The sequence below is a fragment of the Cricetulus griseus genome, chromosome 2 (genome assembly GCF_003668045.3).
Source record: "Cricetulus griseus strain 17A/GY chromosome 2, alternate assembly CriGri-PICRH-1.0, whole genome shotgun sequence".
NCBI classification, from domain to species: domain Eukaryota; kingdom Metazoa; phylum Chordata; class Mammalia; order Rodentia; family Cricetidae; genus Cricetulus; species Cricetulus griseus.
The window spans coordinates 373,393,481-373,413,269 of record NC_048595.1 but is presented as its reverse complement, the minus strand read 5'-3'; the positions used below and the strand labels follow the sequence as shown (position 1 = coordinate 373,413,269).

Here is a 19,789-nt window from a genome sequence, read left to right as displayed (position 1 = left end):
TGGATCTCTGTGAGTTTAAGGCCAGCCTGGCCTACAAAGTGAGTTCCAGGACAGCTAGAGCTGCTACACAGAGAAACCCTGTCTGGCAAAACTAAAGAAAAGAAAAAGAACAGAGTGTAAAGGGGTGTTATGAGTAAGGGCACCAGATGATCTGTGTCAAGAAAGACACAGAACAGGCTATGACTTCAGGACTGGCTGGCTCAAGCCGCAGGTGTAGAGATCTGAGGACAGGCCAAGGATCTCTTGATTCATTGGACACATGAAGACAGAGAAAAATCCTGTTACAGAAGGAACCGGTCCTCGGGGACCAGATTCAAAATCTGTCTGTTAAGTTTCACAATACAAATGTATGTTGGGGAGGGGTAGGCAGGCCCCTCCCAGCCTGGATGAACTTCCGAGCAGAGAGAATGTTCTGGCAATGCTGAGGCTGTGAACTAAGAGAGACACAATATGCAGGCCCAGTTTACAGGGTGGTTGTCTTCTCCCTGAGGAAGTCTGCCATCTTCTAGAGATGCCAGGTGCACTGGATTGGAGCCAGCAGGCTCCAGGATGATCTCATCTTAGTTATATTCACAGAGATCCTGCTTCCAAATAAGGTTACAGTCATGTCCTGCAGGTTAGGACTTTGAGTTGCCTTTCTGGGCAATCAATTCAGCCCAGCTCAAAAGCCCCAAGCCTTGGCAGAAGCTTAGAGGCCTGAAACCAAGTGACCCAGGACCCATGCAGGCATGAAGAACCCTCACCCCCATCTCTGAGTCTAAGGCAGGGCTGGGGGAAAGGAGTGCCCAGGAAAGCCCCAAGCTCCACTAACTAGAACCCTGGAGGCTTAGAGTAGAGGCCAGATGACCCATAGGGAGTCCTGAGAATAGTAGCTTCTTGCTGGCCTCAGGTCCCTGTATGTTGTAAGTATGCTATGCCGTAAATGTGGACAAACATGTTTGTGTCTTTCTACAATGTCAGAATTTATTAAATGACAACAAATTCTCAAGGTCCAGCAGTTTAAAAATGCTAAGAATTTGCCATATAATCCCACTGACTCCAGCAATCTGGCCAAGGTAGAGGCAATCAAGATATTCCAATCTTAATTACTAAAGCAACTTTTATCACCTATCTCACAGCACACAGTCAATCCTCTTATATATTTTATTTATATGTGTTATTTATTCATTCATGTAGAGAATGAATACAAATTAAAGAGGCTGCAGCTGGATCCAGAGAGAGTCCTCAGAGTTCTGAGAGTCCTATTGATAAGATGCCAGATGCAACCAGGAGGGACAGTGGCAGTCAGGGCTTGAGAACAGAGCAGTAGAGTCTGCAAGGGGAGCAGCCAAAGCAGGCTCCAAAATCAGGAAATGGTGGGTTCAGGTCCAAGGTCCAGAGGGACAGACAGATGGTTGGGCATGGAGTCAAGTAGAGTGTGTCAACAGCAGAGGACAGAGTCAAGCTAAAGCTGCAACAACAGTCGGGGACCCACTGCTTGGCAGTCCTTGATGCACGCACCGGGAATCAGGTGATTGGTTGATGAAAGGCCATGCCATCACACAGTGTTAAGTGTCCATGATTTACAGGACCCACATGAGGGAATTGTACCCTTTTCTCAGACTGGTGTGTCTGATACATTCTTGGGCCTGGTTTCCCTGGTATGGTTTTAATACACCCGTGTGTACCTGCAGGTTTAAAGGTGACTTTAAAGGTGCCATCCTTTCTAATCTCAGGAATAAGTCCTCTCCATCTGTGCAGAAGCTGGTACCTGACAGATGGTGCTGTTTGTGGATCTGCCTGGGGCCTGCAATCTGCTTCCCTCAAAATGGCAAAAGCCACATTGTAAAATGGAGTCTCCTAGGGCAAGGCATGGCCCAATAAAACACTGTTTTATACAATATGGTGTAACTTAAAGTAGGGCATAGTCTGATCTCAAGACGGTGACTGTACTGTCACTTGCACTGTCTGAGTTCTTTGGGCAGCCTGTCTTAATCCCTTTTGAAGGGACTTGCAGGTCGGAGCATTCTCCCCTAACAATAAGATTTGTTCAAGCCCTTAGAGGGCCCTTGCCTACCACGAACCTCTGTGGCTACTCAGTGGTCCTCCTATGGATGTGGATTCAGGACTCTCAGCTTAGATGGGCCTGTGTCTGACCCCCATGATCATATCTTTCCCCCTGCCCAGCCACTCAGGGTCCCTAACTGAGTCTTTCTGTCCCCTACAGGTCACACGTGAATCTTGAGCAAATTCTGTGATACCTGTTGTCTGTGATGAACGGCCAACCCCCTCCTGGTGATGTTGTGGTTGCCAATGGCACTGCGCAGTCCATTGTCCCTAAAATCATGAAGCACCAGTTGGGAGCCAGCACCTGTTCCAGGCCCCATGCAGAGGCTGCCCCACCTACCACAGCCAGAAGTATTGCTGGGGTGTATGTGGAGGCCTCAGGGCAGACCCAGAGCTTCTATGCTGCCATGAAGCAGGGTCTCCTGCCTACTGGACTCGGGCTGGCTTTGCTTGAGTCCCAGGCAGCCACTGGGGGCCTTGTCGACCTTGCCCAAGGCCAGGTGCTTCCTGTGTCTGAAGCCCTGAGGCGGGGTCTGGTGGGACTGGAACTAAAGGAGAAATTGTTGGCTGCTGAGCGTGCAGTCACTGGCTATCCTGACCCCTATGGGGATGGAAAGCTGGCCCTCTTCCAGGCCATCAGGAAGGAAGTTGTGGATAGCACCCTGGGGATGAGATGGCTGGAGGCCCAATTAGCTACTGGAGGCCTGGTGGACCCAACCCAAGGTGTGCGAGTGGCCCCAGAGGTAGCTTGTCAGCAGGGCCTTTTAGACAAGGAGACATGGCTCAGCCTGGTGGAGTCAGAGCCCGGCATGGGTGCCCCAGGCTTTTTTGACCCCAACACACTGGAACAGCTGTCATACTGCATGCTGTTGGCTAGGTGTGTGCAAGACCCCAGCTCAGGCCTGCCTCTATTGCCCTTGCAGACCACGTTCCATACCCTGGGTGGAGCAGCCAGTGCATCAATGCTGCTGGAGGCAGGAGTACTGGATGAGGAGACAGTTAGAGGCCTGCAGGAGGGCACACTGGTGGTGTCAGATGTGGCCACGCGCCCCGAGGTGCAACGCTATTTGGAGGGCACTGGAGGGTTAGCAGGGGTTGTCCTGTTGCCTGGAGGCCACAAGAAGAGCTTTTTCCAGGCTTCAGTTGAACACTTGCTCTCCAAGGGCATTGCACTACAACTCTTAGAGGCTCAAGCTGCCACCCGCACCCTTGTGCAGCCAGCCACAGGCCAGCGACTGTGGGTGGAGGAGGCAGTCAGGGAAGGTCTGGTTGGCCCAGAACTCTATGAGCAGCTCCTGGTTGCAGAGCAGGCAGTGACTGGGTATTATGACCCCTTCAGCAGCTCCCGCATCCCCCTTTTCCAGGCAATGAAGAAGGAGCTTGTGGACCAGCCACTGGCTCTGCGCCTCCTAGATGCTCAGCTGGCCACAGGTGGGCTTATATGCCCAGCCCGCAGATTCCGGCTGCCCCTGGAGGCTGCTCTGCGCTTTGGCTGCCTGGATGAAGAGACACAACAACATCTCTCTCAGGCAATGAGCTTTTCAGATCCTACCACACACAATAGCCTTCACTATGAACAGCTGCTGGCCCACTCTGTCACTGACCCCGAGACAGGGCTTGCTTTCCTGCCTCTCCCTGGAGGACCCCATGCAAACGAGTCCCAGGGATCTACATTTATTGACCATTGTACTCGGCAGGCCTTGAGCAAGGCCACAACCTCCATCTCTGTAGGGAGGTTCCGGGGCCGGCCTGTATCCCTCTGGGAACTGCTCTTTTCTGAGGCAGTACCTGTTAAACAGAGGGTAATCCTTACCCAGCAGCATCAGAAAGGGGCCCTGTCAGTGGAGGAGCTGGCAGCTGAGTTGAAGGCCATTGTTGAGCAGGCTGCAGCCGCTGCCAAAGTCACCTTTGCTGGGTTGAGGGACACTGTGACACCAGGAGAACTGCTGAAGGCTGAGATAATCAACCAGGACCTGTTTGAGCAGCTGGAACGTGGACAGACCTCAGCCCAGGATGTGGGCAGCCTGGATTCAGTGCAGAGGTACCTACAGGGTACAGGTTGCATTGCGGGTCTGCTGCTGCCTGACTCCCAGGAACGCCTCAGTATCTATGAGGCCCGTACCAAGGGGCTCCTCAGGCCTGGTACTGCCCTGATCTTGCTCGAGGCCCAGGCTGCCACAGGCTTTATCATTGACCCAAAAGAGAATAAGAGATACTCTGTGGAGGAGGCACTGAGGGCCGGTGTCATTGGGCCTGATGTCTATTCAAAGCTGCTGTCTGCAGAACGCGCAGTCACAGGCTACACAGACCCCTACTCTGGGGAGCAGATCTCACTCTTCCAAGCCATGCAGAGGGACCTTATTGTCAGAGACCATGGCATCCGCCTGTTGGAGGCTCAGATTGCCACAGGTGGTGTCATTGACCCTGTGCACAGCCACCGTGTGCCAGTGGACGTGGCCTACCAGCGAGGCTACTTTGACCAGATGTTGAACTCTATCCTGTTGGACCCATCTGATGACACCAAGGGCTTCTTTGACCCCAACACACATGAAAATCTCACCTACCTGCAGCTTCTGGAGCGCTGTATACATGACTCTGAGACAGGCCTGCACCTCCTGCCACTTAGTGGTACACGACCCCAGCTGGTAGATTGCTCCACTAGGCAGGCCTTTCAGAATCTACTGCTATCCGTAAGGTATGGACGGTTCCAGGGGCAGAGAGTTTCTGCATGGGAGCTGATTAACTCAGAATACTTCAGAGAGGACTGGAGGAAGCAGCTACTGCAGCGTTATCGGCAGCGCAAGGTCACACTGGAGCAGGTCACTCAGCTGCTGGAGGAAGAGATGAAGAAGTGGGCAGACGTCACACTGCCTGCACTACAGGGCCAGGTCACTGTCTACCAGCTCTTAGAGGCACGCATCATCAACCAGGAGCTCCTGGACCAGGTGCTGACAGGGGTGGTCAGCCCGGATTCCCTCCTTCACATGGATGATATTCACAGGTACCTTCAGGGCTCCGGCACTGTGGGTGGTGTGATGTTACAGCCCTCCAATCAGCGAATCAGTCTCTACCAGGCCATGAAGCAGAAGCTACTGCCCCCAGGTGTAGCCCTGGCCTTGCTGGAGGCCCAGGCAGCCACTGGAGCCATCACAGACCCCTGCAGTATGGAGACCCTGTCAGTAGATGAGGCTGTGTGCAGGGGAGTAGTGGGAGCAGAAGTATATGGCAAGCTAAAACGAGCAGAGCATTCTATCACTGGCTACAGAGACCCCTTTTCTGGAAAAAAGGTGTCCCTGTTCAGGGCCATGAAGAAGGGCCTTGTCCCTATGGAGCAGGGAACCCGCCTGTTGGAAGCCCAGGTGTCCACAGGAGGGGTCATTGATCCCACAACCCACCTCCACCTCCCCATGCCTGTGGCAGTCCAGCATGGCTGCATTGATCATGAGATGGAGGTGGCCCTGTCCAGCTCTCCTAAGACCTTTCCCACACCTGATGGCCGGGGACACACCAGCTATGTCCAGCTTCTGGAGCAATGTCTCCAGGACAAAGCTTCTGGGCTTCACCTCCTGCCCCTGACAGAAGATGCTCCTGCTATCCTCACTGATAGCCAGGTCCGGGAAACCCTGCAAGCATCAGCAGGCACTGAGGATGGTTTGTCCCTCTGGGATTTGCTCACCTCTTGCCACTTTACTGAGGAGCAGCGCAGGGGCTTCCTTGAGGATGTGAGAGTTGGGAAGATTTCTGTGCCACAGCTCCAGGACACTGTGTGTAGCTGGGTACATGCAGCTAAGCTCCTGGCCAGGGCACACATCACTGTGCCAGGCCCACGGGGTGAGGTCCCTGCTGTTTGGCTACAAGATGCTGGTATTATCACCCAAGAAACACTGGAAGCACTGGCACAGGGCATACAGTCACCTGCTGAGGTAGCTAAACAGCCTGCTGTGAAGGCCTGCCTCTGGGGCACAGGCTGTGTGGCTGGTGTGCTTCTGCAGCCCTCAGGGACCAAGCTGAGCATTGCCCAGGCTATAAGGGATGGCCTCCTACCCACAGGCCTGGGCCAGCAGCTGCTAGAAGCCCAGGTGGCATCTGGCTTCCTTGTCAACCCGCTAACCAACCAGAGATTGTCAGTGGAGGGTGCAGTGAAGGCCGGCCTGGTGGGCAGGGAGCTAAGTGAACAGCTTCGGCAGGCAGAGAAGGCGGTCACAGGATACTCAGACCCGTATTCAGGAGGCTCCCTTTCTCTATGGCAGGCCATGGAGAAAGGGCTTGTACCCAAGAGTGAGGCCTTTCCTCTCCTCCAGGTCCAGCTGGCCACGGGTGGTGTTGTGGACCCTGTCCATGGAGTGCACCTCCCCCAGGCAGTGGCCTGCAGGCTTGGCCTCCTGGACGAGCAGACAAGCCAGGTGCTGACTGCCACTGAGAAGGAAAGCAAGCTCTTCTTTGACCCAAACTCCCGTGAAAAGATGACATACCAGCAGCTCAAGGAACTCTGTGTGCTGGATGCTGCCACTGGCCTGTGGCTGCTGCCACTGCCCCAGAACACTGTGCTTGAGGTGGATGACCACACCGCAGTGGCACTGAGGGCTATGAAGGTGCCCATCAGCATGGGGAGGTACCAGGGACACAGCGTGTCACTCTGGGACCTGCTACACTCTGAGTATGTTGGAGCTGAGAAGCGGCGAGAGCTGGTGGCACTTTGTTGTTCTGGGCGGGCTGCTGCCCTGCGGCAGGTCATCAGTATGGTCACCACCCTGGTGGAGGCTGCAGAGAAGGAGCCCCCACAGGCCACCTTCAAAGGGCTCCGGAAGCAGGTTTCAGCTGGGGACTTGTTTAGGTCCCAGCTGATCAACAAGCAGACACTGGATGAACTCAATCAGGGGAAGAGGACGGTCCAGGAAGTGACAGAGATGGACAGTGTGAGGAGGTCCCTGGAAGGAGGCAACTTCATCGCAGGGGTCTTTATTCGGGGTACAAGAGAGAAGATGAGTGTCCCAGAGGCCTTAAGAAGGCACATTCTGAGGCCAGGCACAGCCCTGGTGCTGCTGGAGGCACAGGCAGCCACCGGTTTCATCATTGACCCTGTGGAGAACCGGAAGCTAACAGTAGAGCAAGCCTTCCAAGCAGGGATGTTTGGCAAGGAAACCTATATGAAGCTGTTATCAGCCGAGCGTGCTGTTACCGGCTACACGGACCCCTACACCGGGGAGCAGATCTCCCTCTTCCAGGCCATGCAGAGGGACCTCATCGTCAGGGACCATGGCATCCGCCTTCTGGAGGCCCAGATTGCCACGGGTGGTATCATCGACCCTGTTCACAGCCACCGTGTGCCTGTGGACGTGGCTTACCAACGTGGCTACTTCAATGAGGAGATGAACCGCATCTTGGCTGACCCAAGTGATGACACCAAGGGCTTTTTTGACCCCAATACGCACGAGAACCTCACCTACCTTCAGCTGCTGGAGCGCTGTGTGGAAGACCCTGAGACTGGCCTGTACATGTTGGAAATTGTAAAGAAGGGAGAGACCTACACGCATATTGATGAGACCACAAGGCAAGCTCTGAGATCCAGAACTATGAAAATGTACATAGGGAAGTTTGCAGGTCAGACAGTGTCTGTGTGGGACCTGCTGTCTTCTCAGTACTTTACAGAAGGAAGGAAAAGAAAGCTTTTGCAGGAGTACAGAGCCCAGAACATAAGCCTAGAGAAACTGCTGGAGGTTATCACCTCCACCGTGGAAGAAACAGAGAAGCAAAACCAAATATTCAAGGTGGCAGGAATCCATGGTGATGTGACTGCTGCAGAACTGTTCAACTCTGGGGTCCTTGATAAGAAGACCCTGGATATGCTTCACAGCGGGGAGAGAGGGTGCCAGGATCTCCGCCAGTTGGGAGATGTAAACATCTACCTGGAAGGCAGCAGTTGCATTGCTGGGGTGACTGCACCACTCACCCAGGAGGTAATGAGCTTCTATGAGGCCAGCAAGGAAGAACTCATCCCAGCAGGGTTTGCAGCTCAGTTGCTGGAGGCACAGGCTGCTACTGGGTACCTAATGGACCCCCATACCCACCGGAGACTGTGTGTGGATGAGGCCATAGCAGCTGGCCTGGTTGGTGAAGACCTGGGAGAAAGGCTTAGGAATGCAGAGAAGGCAGCGAAGGGGTACAAAGACCCAGCCACAGGGGAGACCATCCCATTGTTCCAGGCCATGGAGAAGAAGTTAGTTAGGAAAGAGGAGGCACTGAGGTTGCTGGAGGTACAGGTGGCCACAGGTGGAGTCATTGACCCACTACACCACCACCGAGTTCCCATAGAAACGGCCTGCAGGCGTGGCTGTCTTAATGATGACACCGTTGTACTCATTGCTGATCAGAAGCACATGAGGAAAAGGTTTGTGGATCCCAACACACAAGAGAAGGTCACATACCAGGAGCTGCAGGACAGGTGCCAGAGGGAGAAGTCAGGCTGGGCTCTGTTCCCAGTGGTCAAGGACAAAAAGGACATGGAGTATGTTGATGAGGCCACCAAGAGGGCTCTGGAGGCAGAGCAGGTAGAAGTGACAGTGGGGAGGTACCGAGGCCAGAGGAGATCCGTGTGGGAGCTGCTGAACTCAGAGTATGTCTCAGAGGAGAAAAAGATTGAATTGGTTAGGATATACAAGGCTGACACAGCGAGGGCTCTGCAAAGAGTGGTCAAAGTTATTCAAGAAATGATTGAAGATGAGGAGCGAAAAAGCAGACAACTATGGTTCCGAGGACTAAGAACACAGGTCACAGCTGAGGAATTAGTCAGCTCAGCCATCATCACAAGACAGACACTGAAGGAACTGGAAGAAGGGAGAACCACAGTAGAGGAGATTGAAAGATACGAAGATGTAAAAAGATATCTCAAGGGCACAGGATGCATTGCGGGTGTCCTGGTGCCGGTTCAGGGAGAGCCTGGCCGGCAGGAGAAGATGAGCATCTACCAGGCCATGTGGAAGGGCGTGCTGAGGCCCGGCACAGCCCTGGTGCTGCTGGAGGCGCAGGCGGCCACGGGCTTCATCATCGACCCGGTGCACAACCGCAGGCTGTCTGTGGAGGAGGCCGTGGCGGCGGGCGTGGTGGGTGGCGAGGTCCAAGAGAAGCTGCTGTCTGCTGAGCGGGCAGTCACCGGCTACACGGACCCCTACACCGGGGAGCAGATCTCCCTCTTCCAGGCCATGCAGAGGGACCTCATCGTCAAGGACCACGGCATCCGGCTGCTGGAGGCCCAGATTGCCACGGGCGGGGTCATCGACCCCGCGCACAGCCACCGTGTGCCCGTGGACGTGGCCTACCAACGTGGCTACTTTGACGAGGAGATGAACGGCATCTTGGCCGATCCCGGTGACGACACCAAGGGCTTCTTCGACCCCAACACGCACGAGAACCTCACCTACCTCCAGCTGCTCCGTCGCTGTGTGCAGGACCCAGAGACTGGCTTCTACATGCTGCAGCTGGCGGCACAGGGCTCCACTGTGCACCGCCTGAGCGAGGAACTGAGACGGGCCCTCCGGGAGGCCCGAGTGACGCCTGGCACCGGCGACTTCCAGGGCCAGAGCGTCTCTGTCTGGGAGCTCCTCTTCTACCGTGAGGTGCCCGAGAGCCTGCGCCAGGATCTGCTGCGTCGGTTCCAGGCAGGCGGGCTGACCGTTCAGGACCTGAGCGCCACCCTCACCTCACTGCTGGCCCGAACCAGGGATGGGAGCCCGCGTGGAGATCCCCAGGGAGCCCTGGGCAAGGCCACCATGGAAGTGAAAGTGGGCCGTCTCCGGGGCCAAGAGGTGCCGGTTTGGGACATTCTGACGTCCAGCTATGTGTGCAGGGACACGAGGAAGGAGCTGCTGGCCCAGTTCAGCTCCGGGACGCTGACTCTGCCCATGCTGACCCGAAGGCTGGCCACCATCATCGAAGAAGCCGAGGAGACTCGGGAGTCCAGGGGGCCGAAGCAGCAGCAGACGGTTGCCTCGCTGGTTGGCCAGCAGGAGACTGGGGGCAGGAGCTCGGGGACCTTGGAGGACAAGGACAGGGTCGAGGAGGACGCCGCCGCCGCAACTGCCAGGCAGAATCAGGAGCAGGCTCTGCGTGCCGCCTCCATGCGGCTGCGCCGTGGGCAGTTCGGGGGCCAGCCAGTGTCGGTGTGGCAGGTCCTGTTCTCCTCCTACCTCAGCGAGACCCGCCGAGAGGAGCTCCTTGGCCAGCACCTGGCCGGCACCCTGGCTCTGCACGAGCTCATCACCATCCTCACCCAGGTCGTGGAGGAGACAGAGGAGAGGCTCAGCAAGGTGTCTTTCCCTGGGCTGAGGCGCCAGGTAACTGCGTCTGAGCTGCACACATCCGGCATCATAGACCCCGAGACCCTGCGTGGACTGGCACAGGGGACCAAGACCCCGCAGGAGGTGACGGAGATGGACTCGGTGAAGCGCTACCTGGAGGGCACCAGCTGCATTGCGGGTGTCCTGGTGCCCGTGCAGGGAGAGCCTGGCCGGCAGGAGAAGATGAGCATCTACCAGGCCATGTGGAAGGGCGTGCTGAGGCCCGGCACAGCCCTGGTGCTGCTGGAGGCGCAGGCGGCCACGGGCTTCATCATCGACCCGGTGCACAACCGCAGGCTGTCTGTGGAGGAGGCCGTGGCGGCGGGCGTGGTGGGTGGCGAGGTCCAAGAGAAGCTGCTGTCTGCTGAGCGGGCAGTCACCGGCTACACGGACCCCTACACCGGGGAGCAGATCTCCCTCTTCCAGGCCATGCAGAGGGACCTCATCGTCAAGGACCACGGCATCCGGCTGCTGGAGGCCCAGATTGCCACGGGCGGGGTCATCGACCCCGCGCACAGCCACCGTGTGCCCGTGGACGTGGCCTACCAACGTGGCTACTTTGACGAGGAGATGAACGGCATCTTGGCCGATCCCGGTGACGACACCAAGGGCTTCTTCGACCCCAACACGCACGAGAACCTCACCTACCTCCAGCTGCTCCGTCGCTGTGTGCGGGACCCAGAGACTGGCTTCTACATGCTGCAGCTGGCGGCACAGGGCTCCACTGTGCACCGCCTGAGCGAGGAACTGAGACGGGCCCTCCGGGAGGCCCGAGTGACGCCTGGCACCGGCGACTTCCAGGGCCAGAGCGTCTCTGTCTGGGAGCTCCTCTTCTACCGTGAGGTGCCCGAGAGCCTGCGCCAGGATCTGCTGCGTCGGTTCCAGGCAGGCGGGCTGACCGTTCAGGACCTGAGCGCCACCCTCACCTCACTGCTGGCCCGAACCAGGGATGGGAGCCCGCGTGGAGATCCCCAGGGAGCCCTGGGCAAGGCCACCATGGAAGTGAAAGTGGGCCGTCTCCGGGGCCAAGAGGTGCCGGTTTGGGACATTCTGACGTCCAGCTATGTGTGCAGGGACACGAGGAAGGAGCTGCTGGCCCAGTTCAGCTCCGGGACGCTGACTCTGCCCATGCTGACCCGAAGGCTGGCCACCATCATCGAGGAAGCCGAGGAGACTCGGGAGTCCGGGGGGCCGAAGCAGCAGCAGACGGTTGCCTCGCTGGTTGGCCAGCAGGAGACTGGGGGCAGGAGCTCGGGGACCATGGAGGACAAGGACAGGGTCGAGGAGGACGCCGCCGCCGCCGCAACTGCCAGGCAGAATCAGGAGCAGGCTCTGCGTGCCGCCTCCATGCGGCTGCGCCGTGGGCAGTTCGGGGGCCAGCCAGTGTCGGTGTGGCAGGTCCTGTTCTCCTCCTACCTCAGCGAGACCCGCCGAGAGGAGCTCCTTGCCCAGCACCTGGCCGGCACCCTGGCTCTGCACGAGCTCATCACCATCCTCACCCAGGTCGTGGAGGAGACAGAGGAGAGGCTCAGCAAGGTGTCTTTCCCTGGGCTGAGGCGCCAGGTAACTGCGTCTGAGCTGCACACATCCGGCATCATAGACCCCGAGACCCTGCGTGGACTGGCACAGGGGACCAAGACCCCGCAGGAGGTGACGGAGATGGACTCGGTGAAGCGCTACCTGGAGGGCACCAGCTGCATTGCGGGTGTCCTGGTGCCCGTGCAGGGAGAGCCTGGCCGGCAGGAGAAGATGAGCATCTACCAGGCCATGTGGAAGGGCGTGCTGAGGCCCGGCACAGCCCTGGTGCTGCTGGAGGCGCAGGCGGCCACGGGCTTCATCATCGACCCGGTGCACAACCGCAGGCTGTCCGTGGAGGAGGCCGTGGCGGCGGGCGTGGTGGGTGGCGAGGTCCAAGAGAAGCTGCTGTCTGCTGAGCGGGCAGTCACCGGCTACACGGACCCCTACACCGGGGAGCAGATCTCCCTCTTCCAGGCCATGCAGAGGGACCTCATCGTCAAGGACCACGGCATCCGGCTGCTGGAGGCCCAGATTGCCACGGGCGGGGTCATCGACCCCGCGCACAGCCACCGTGTGCCCGTGGACGTGGCCTACCAACGTGGCTACTTTGACGAGGAGATGAACGGCATCTTGGCCGATCCCGGTGACGACACCAAGGGCTTCTTCGACCCCAACACGCACGAGAACCTCACCTACCTCCAGCTTTTGCAGAGAGCCACTCGTGATCCTGAGACTGGATTGTTGTTTCTCTCTCTGTCTAAACGCTGATTTTTTTCATGTTATGCTGTGAAAGTTTCTACAGGGCTTCCAGTGTCTTTGTTTTGATATTCATTGTCTTTGTTTACTGTGAACTTGTCTTTATCAGGGTTCAATATTTGTGTATGGCTATTTTTTTCTATCTTGCCTGCTCTTTTTGGGCAGAGTTTTACCATGATGTCCTCCCTTTTTCTTTCTTTTTTTCTCTCTCTCTCTTGAAATTCCTCATGTTGCTTCTTATACTATTTTTGTTTTTGTTTTGGACTTGGAAGGAGTTGTCTTTTTATGTCGGCTTTCAGTTTATTTTAGACAGTACCATGATTACTCACTCTGGTGTCCACACTGCTCCTAAAGCCTCTGGTGTTTTTGGTCTCCTAAGTACTAGATTGTAGTTCTAAGCCACCATGCTTGGCAAAGTTCTTTTTTGTTTGTTTGTTTATTTTTTTTGTTTTTGTTTTTGGAGCCAGGGTTTCTCTGTGGCTTTGGAGACTGTCCTTGAACTAGCTCTTGTAGACCAGGCTGATCTCTAATCACAGAGATTCGCCTGCCTCTACTTCCTGAGTGCTGGGATTAAAGGCATGCTCCACCAACGCCCGGCTGGCAAAGTTCTTCATTATTTGAATTACGGGCCCTTTGCTCATGATGTGTACTGATTTGCTTCTGTATTTAGCTGAATGTTTCTTATACCCTCTCCATGGATCACTGAAAGCCTCAGCATTTTATTGCATTGCAGCTTTCCGTGCTTTCATGTCTTTTGATAATCAATGAATTTCTGACAGGAAAATGAATTTTTTTAGGCACTCATTTTTCTCTCAGCTAAAGTCTCTGTTTTTTTGGTAGTGGCCGTACTACTGTCACCTATAATACTCTGTCCATCATATGCTAGGCAGCAACCAATAGCTTGCTGTGATCCCCTGTGTGTAGCTCAGTCTTTTGGGTCACTTCCCCACCCCAGTAGGGACTAGCTAAACAACTGCTCTGGCAGATAATTTGCCAGGATATGTTTATACATGACCTGAGTTCCCATTATCTGGAATGATTTTAGGCTTTGCTTTTGTTTTATGGAGATCATTGTTTATTTTGAGTCCAAATTTGGAAGAAAAATGACAAGGTCTGTGGTGATAATATTATTTATGATTTAATAAAGCTTGCCTGAGGGTTCAGGATGCAAAGACAGCCACAGTAATTAGCTCTGGCAACTAGGACTCTGGATTAAGTCATAGATGGATCTCTGTTAGTTCTAGGCCACTCTGACCATGTGAAATAGATCCAGTCCTAAAAGAAACAGCTCACACAAAGGTGATCTCAGCAACTGGGATCACATGCCTTTAATCACAGCACTAGGGAGGTGCAGGCAGGAGTGATATGGTTGGGCAGAGAAATGAATAAAAGGAGGAGGAGACAGGTACTGAGAGCTTAAAAGCCTCTGAGGATTTGTGGAGACAGGTTTGCTATTTCAGCTGGGTAGAGGTGAGATCTACTGGCTTGGCTGCTTTGCTTCTCTGATCTTCAGCTTAAAGCTTGAACCCAATATCTGTTTCTGGGTCCTTTATTAATCATGTTACAAAGTTCTTCCTCTGGTCATGGCTTTCCTGCTGTCAGAGTCCCAAAGAGGTGCAGGGGCAGCCCAAGAAAACTACAAGGACAAAACAGCAGGGGCTGGAGAGGTGATTCAGAGGTTGAGAACACTTGGTTGTTCTTTCAGAAGACCTGGATTTACGTCAGCACATGGTGACTCATAAGCATCCATAGCTCCAGTTCAAATGGGTTCAAACCCTCTTCTGACTTCTAAGGGCACCAGGCTCACAAGTAGCACACAAATATGCATGTAGGCAGAACACTCATAGACAGAAAGTGAAATAAATTTGACCAAAAAAAATCAAAGCTTTTGTTTGTATTTTACATATTATCATTTTTAAATTGTTAAATCTTTATTTGCTTTTATTGTATAAATGTTTTGCCTTGCGTGTATGTCTACTTGCCACATGTGTGTCTGGTCCCTGTGGAGATTAGAAGAGGATATCAGATCACCTGGAACAGGAGCCATCTCTACACACACACACACACACACAGAGAGAGAGAGAGAGAGAGAGAGAGAGAGAGAGAGAGAGAGAAAGAGAGAGAGAGAGGAGAGAGAGAGAGCTCTTATTTTTATCTGAGGTGTTTGAAGTTTCATTCACCAAATTTTAACCCTCTAATACAGAGATTAAGCAAGAGAATCAAAGAACCTGAAGTTTGAGCTATATAGAGCAGGTCAGGTGGTAAGGCAGAGGCTCTAGTCCCTTCACTCATTTAGTAGCTTGGGTGTCTGCAGTGACCTTGGCTGCCTCCATTTCTGCAAAAACATCCACAGGTTACATGCAATGGTTTCCTCTGAGGTGATCCTGTTTGGAGTGCTGAACTCCCTCGTACCAGGAGTTTGTAGATTTCATCAAATAAAGGACATTTTCAGCATTACTGTTTCAAACTGTTTTCTGTGGACCTATCTTTCTTTCCTCCTTTCAGAACTTAATGCAGTAATCTTAGCTTTCCTGATGCTGTCTCACCAGCTTTTGAAGCTTTGTTTGTCTCTCTGAAGCTCTTTTCCACATCTCAGATTGGAGGGATGTGTTTGTGTGTGTTTTATAAGTAATATAAATTTATATAGTCCTATAAATATAATAGCTTGTCTGGTGATGGGCTGTTTTTTTTTTTTTTTTTTTTTTTTTTTTTTTTTTTTTTCTCGTGGCACTGAGCAGTAAACATAATCTGCTATTTTGGACTTTGTCCTGCTAATTTTTTGTTTTGTGGGTTTTTTTTTTGTTTTGTTTTTTGTTTTTTCCAAGACAGGGTTTCTCTGTGGCTTTGGAGGTTGTCCTGGAACTCGCTCTTGTAGATTAGGCTCGTCTCGAACTCACAGAGATCCACCTGCCTCTGCCTCCCAAGTGCTGGGATCAAAGGCATGGGCCACCACCACCTGGCTGTCCTGCTAATTCTAATACTTGGGCTATCATTACTGCCATTTGCTAATTGTCTTCTCTCACCAGACTACCCACTCATTCTAGCACTTAGAATGTACAGCTATTTGTTGTTGTTGTTGTTTATCTTGTGTATTCTCATGACCTACTGTGTCCTGTTAAGGCCTCCTGTGACTACCCCCTCACACACAAAGGGGTGGTGCCCCACAGCTTGAGAATCACTGGGTTAGAACTTGTAGAGAAGTAAGTTTCTCTCGGGACTTTAACTTACCATACCCACCGTCCTCTGATCAAGGTAATAGACACAACAGAAGAGTATCAGAGCAGACTTGCCACCCTACCAATTGTTCCCTTCCATCCACCACTGTGAGCATTCCAGTCCCCAAAAAGAATTAACTATTCATGTTCTATCTGGAGACACTAGCTGTGGGAGATCTGGGCTGAGGTACATTCCTTCTCCTTGGCCAGGCGTGTGCCTGGCTGGAAACTTGCAAGCACTAACTACAAGCTGCATCCTCACCCAGAAAGCTCTTGTCTGCCACTGAGAGGATGTCACTGGTGCTATATCCTGGTCTAGGAAGTTCAGGATCCTATGACGAAATCTAGGTTTGGAAAATGTCTGCTGGGAGCCCACCTCTGCTGTCAGTGCCCAGTAGCTTCCGAATGTTCTGACAAATAGGCATGAGGTGTTCTGCAATAGTCATCGGTGAGCATGCTGTGTCTGAAAAGGAGGGGGCTGAGTGGGGTCAGAATTCAAGAGGCACAGCCACCCACCTGTGCATCTGTTAGTCTCTACACTTACCACTCATCAAAGCAAATCTTATAATTCTGATAGCCCTTAACAAGACATCTCCCAGCCTTGGACATCTGCATTCACAAACTGACTATGGCTTCCAAAAAGAGTGAATCCAGGCTCCAGGCTTCAGCTGCTGCTTTCAACTTCCAGTACCACCTTTGATTTCTTGACATCCCAGTTTCCTTTTGTTGTTGTTGTTGTCAAAGGGGCATAATAATAGCACTTGAATCAGAAGTGGTCCTGTGTACAAGTCAAATGTATCCTGGAAATGATCCTAAAATGTCTGCAATAATGGTTCCATGGAACAGATTTTTAACATTGTTATTCTTTTGCTTAAATTAGAAAAAAAAAGGTGCAATATGACTGAGAACAAGAGATACATTAGTCATAGTTTGTTATAGGGCGGGAAAGTGAGAGGGAGAGAAATGGAAGAACAGAGCAAGGCAGAGAGTAAGAAAGAGGAGAGAGAGGTCGACTGCTGGAAAGAGAGAGAAGCATAAGAGAAGACAGCGTAAGTGGCAGAGGTCTGTCTTTTAAAGGGGTCCTTTACATCTGCGTACAGACTCAGTTCCCAAGGAACCCTGGGCTGACCAGGGTACTGCCTGAGTGGATTCTGCCAGGTAACAAGGGCAGGTCAGCATAATGCCTGAACCTTTCAAACATGCTCGTAGTTTTTCTCTTCTTTTTTTAATAGAAGAGCCCCGCCACAAAAAGTCAGGCCAGGGAATTCTTCTAGTTAAAAGGATATTAGAGTTGCTATAGAAAATATTCAAAGGCACAAATTAGTTAATAGCTTGTGTTCAAAACTGACTTTAAACTAGGCAAGGAGACCTGTACCTGTAATCTCAGCACCTGGAGGTTGAGCCAGGGAGATTATGAGTTTGAGCACAACTTGGCCTTGAACAAGCCTCAAATCAACAGCAAAACACCACACACACACACACACACACACAGAGGTGGGGAAGGGTGTTCTGGCTGCTTTATTTCCTATAGGTCAGACATGACTTCTTGTTTAGCTGCCAACATACCATCATGCTATTTATTCCTTTTCCTGGTGACATGGACAGATTGGGGCAGTCCAATGCCTGGCCTCTTTTCCTCACTCACTTTGCCTAGTGTTTCCTGACCACTCCAGGCCCAAGAAGAGTTGTTTGACAAACCCAGCAGGGAGGGGAACTACCCAGAGCAGAGCATACCTGTGGCGACAATGGTGGGAGAGGAAGAGTATGCTATCTAGTTGTGTCAACCCCTCCAGGTTCCCTTGTGTGGTGGAGGCTGGTGTGGGAGCTCACTCATTTGATGCAGGGTCCAGATGGGGACAGATGGCTTCATAACAAAACATACAGATGACCTCCCTCCCACACTGGGGTCAGGAGACACCTAATTCCTGTGTGTCCCAAGGACCTGCCACAAGTCACATTTGCAGCCATTTTAACTGTGTTAGGCACAGAAAAAGCTGAGACTCCTTAGGTATCCAATTACTTTGGAATCAGCAGAGGTGGGACACCAAAAGACCCCAAACATCTTTTAAAAAGACTCCCAAGGGTTGTACGTGGTGGCTTACACTAATAGGCTCAGGACCCAGGAAGTAGAAATAGGTAAACCAACTCCCCACTTGGACATCCACCCACCGGTGGTCTTCAGGAAATCAGGTTTAGAGTTCAGCTGACGTGGCTCCAGATGATTAACATTCAAAGTTAAACAAATTTCTCTGGAAGAAGAGGTGTCACGTGACACCTTCAGTTTACTCCTGTAAGTAACTTTCAAAGCAGTGTCAGCAGGGCACAATGGCACAGTTTTGTTTTATTTTTCTTGTCTTCCCTAGGGAGTCTAAAATGAGAGACTCACTTGTGAGCCTTTCACAAGCATCCTGGACAACATTGAGATGAGATTCTCATCTCAAAACAAATGAAATTAAGTAGTGCCCACCACATAATCCGAGACCAAGAATGATGGCCATAGGACTGAGAGTGTTCAAAAGCAATGGAGTAGGCAACAGGCATGAGCCCCGGCCACCATGCTCGTGAGGTGAACCTGAAAATACCACCAGGAAGCTGGGTGTTTTACTAAGAGAAACTCTCACCCTGAAAACTACAGTAAGGAGCTGGGCAGTGGTAGCACACACCTTTAATCCCAGCACTTGGAAGGCAGAGGCCAGCCTGGTCTACAAAGTGAGTTTCAGGATAACTAGGGCTATTACACAGAGAAACCCTATCTCGAAAAACAAAGAAACCACAGTAAGTAGAATTAAACAGATTTAACAACAGGCAGATTTAAGCAGCATGTCACAAAATTTGCAGGTAGATGCGGGTGAATTTCAAGATGGTACAGCAAGCCTTGTGGAAAGCAGGGTACATGGTGAGGGAGTCATGGAGCAGAGAGCAGATGGGAAGCAAGGCAAACAGTAAGATCTTCTGTTATCCACCAACCAATTCCTAAAGAGAGAGGGCTGGGAACTGGCAGAGGAAGTATTGGAAAAGGTGATGAATTTGCCAGATGTGATCAGACACTAATGTCTAGTTTTAAGAAGTTTCAAGGAAGCTGGGTGTGGGGGCACACACCTTTAAGTGTCTCCAGCACTTGGGAGGCGCAGACAGGCAGATCTCCGTTAGTTGAAGGCCAGCCTGATCTACATCATGAGTTTCAGGACAGCCAGGACTGAGAAGGAGAGAGAGAAAGACAGAGATAGAGACAGACAGAGAACAAAAAGTAGTTCTCAGGGCTGGGAATGTAGTTCACTGGCAGAGTACCTGCTTAGTGTATGCAAGATGCTAGTCTTGCTCTCCAAAGCCCCAGCCAAGACACAATGACCCTACATGTTGTGCCCGAGTCATAAGGATCCCCAAAGAGACCAGGGAGACAGACCACCGATGCAAATGCATGAGGTTTATTAAATTGTCTATCCTACCGCGGGAGGGACCCCGTCTAGCAAGCTGACGAAGCAGCCTCCAGAGGGGTTAAATTCCCTGTCTACTGCTAGGTTTTAAAGACAAAAGTTACAGGATTACATCAGTAGGTATTGGTTGGTTTCTGATTAGTTGACATTTGGGAACAATCAGGAGAGTTTCTCAAAGTCATAGTTTGGCATGATACCTGTGTACCAATTATTCTCATTGGCCAGTGCTGAGAGGGAACATTCTATGGTCTCTATGCCTTTGTCTTGTTACTTGCAGGTGGCCTGTTGTTCATAGATACTAATAGTTTTTAGAACTGTATCCTGGAGACTATAGGGGAGGTTTTAGTCTCCCTTGAAGTTTCTTTTATGGCCAAACAGTTCCCAAGAACCAAGTACCTAGGAGGCTAGTGGGAAGGAGTCTGGAGTTTCTTTGTGTTCAGTTTTGGCCCTAAGCTCTGGGAGGCCAGAGGATCTGGAGTTCCCTTGT

General features: G+C 52.4%; 1 protein-coding gene across 1 annotated transcript; it reads left to right on the top strand.

Moving 5' to 3' along the window:
• The first annotated feature begins 2,239 nt into the window (after positions 1-2,239).
• On the top strand, positions 2,240-14,030 carry Eppk1 (epiplakin 1). Its single transcript, XM_035440686.1, has one exon. The coding sequence runs from the start codon at positions 2,253-2,255 to the stop codon at positions 12,663-12,665; it is 10,413 nt and encodes a 3,470-aa protein (XP_035296577.1). The 5' UTR covers positions 2,240-2,252; the 3' UTR covers positions 12,666-14,030.
• Positions 14,031-19,789: the final 5,759 nt, after the last annotated feature.

What these genes read in the sequence shown, in the direction of transcription:
- Eppk1 (XM_035440686.1), top strand. Translation starts at nt 2,253, where the DNA reads ATGAACGGCCAACCCCCTCCTGGTGATGTTGTGGTTGCCAATGGCACT.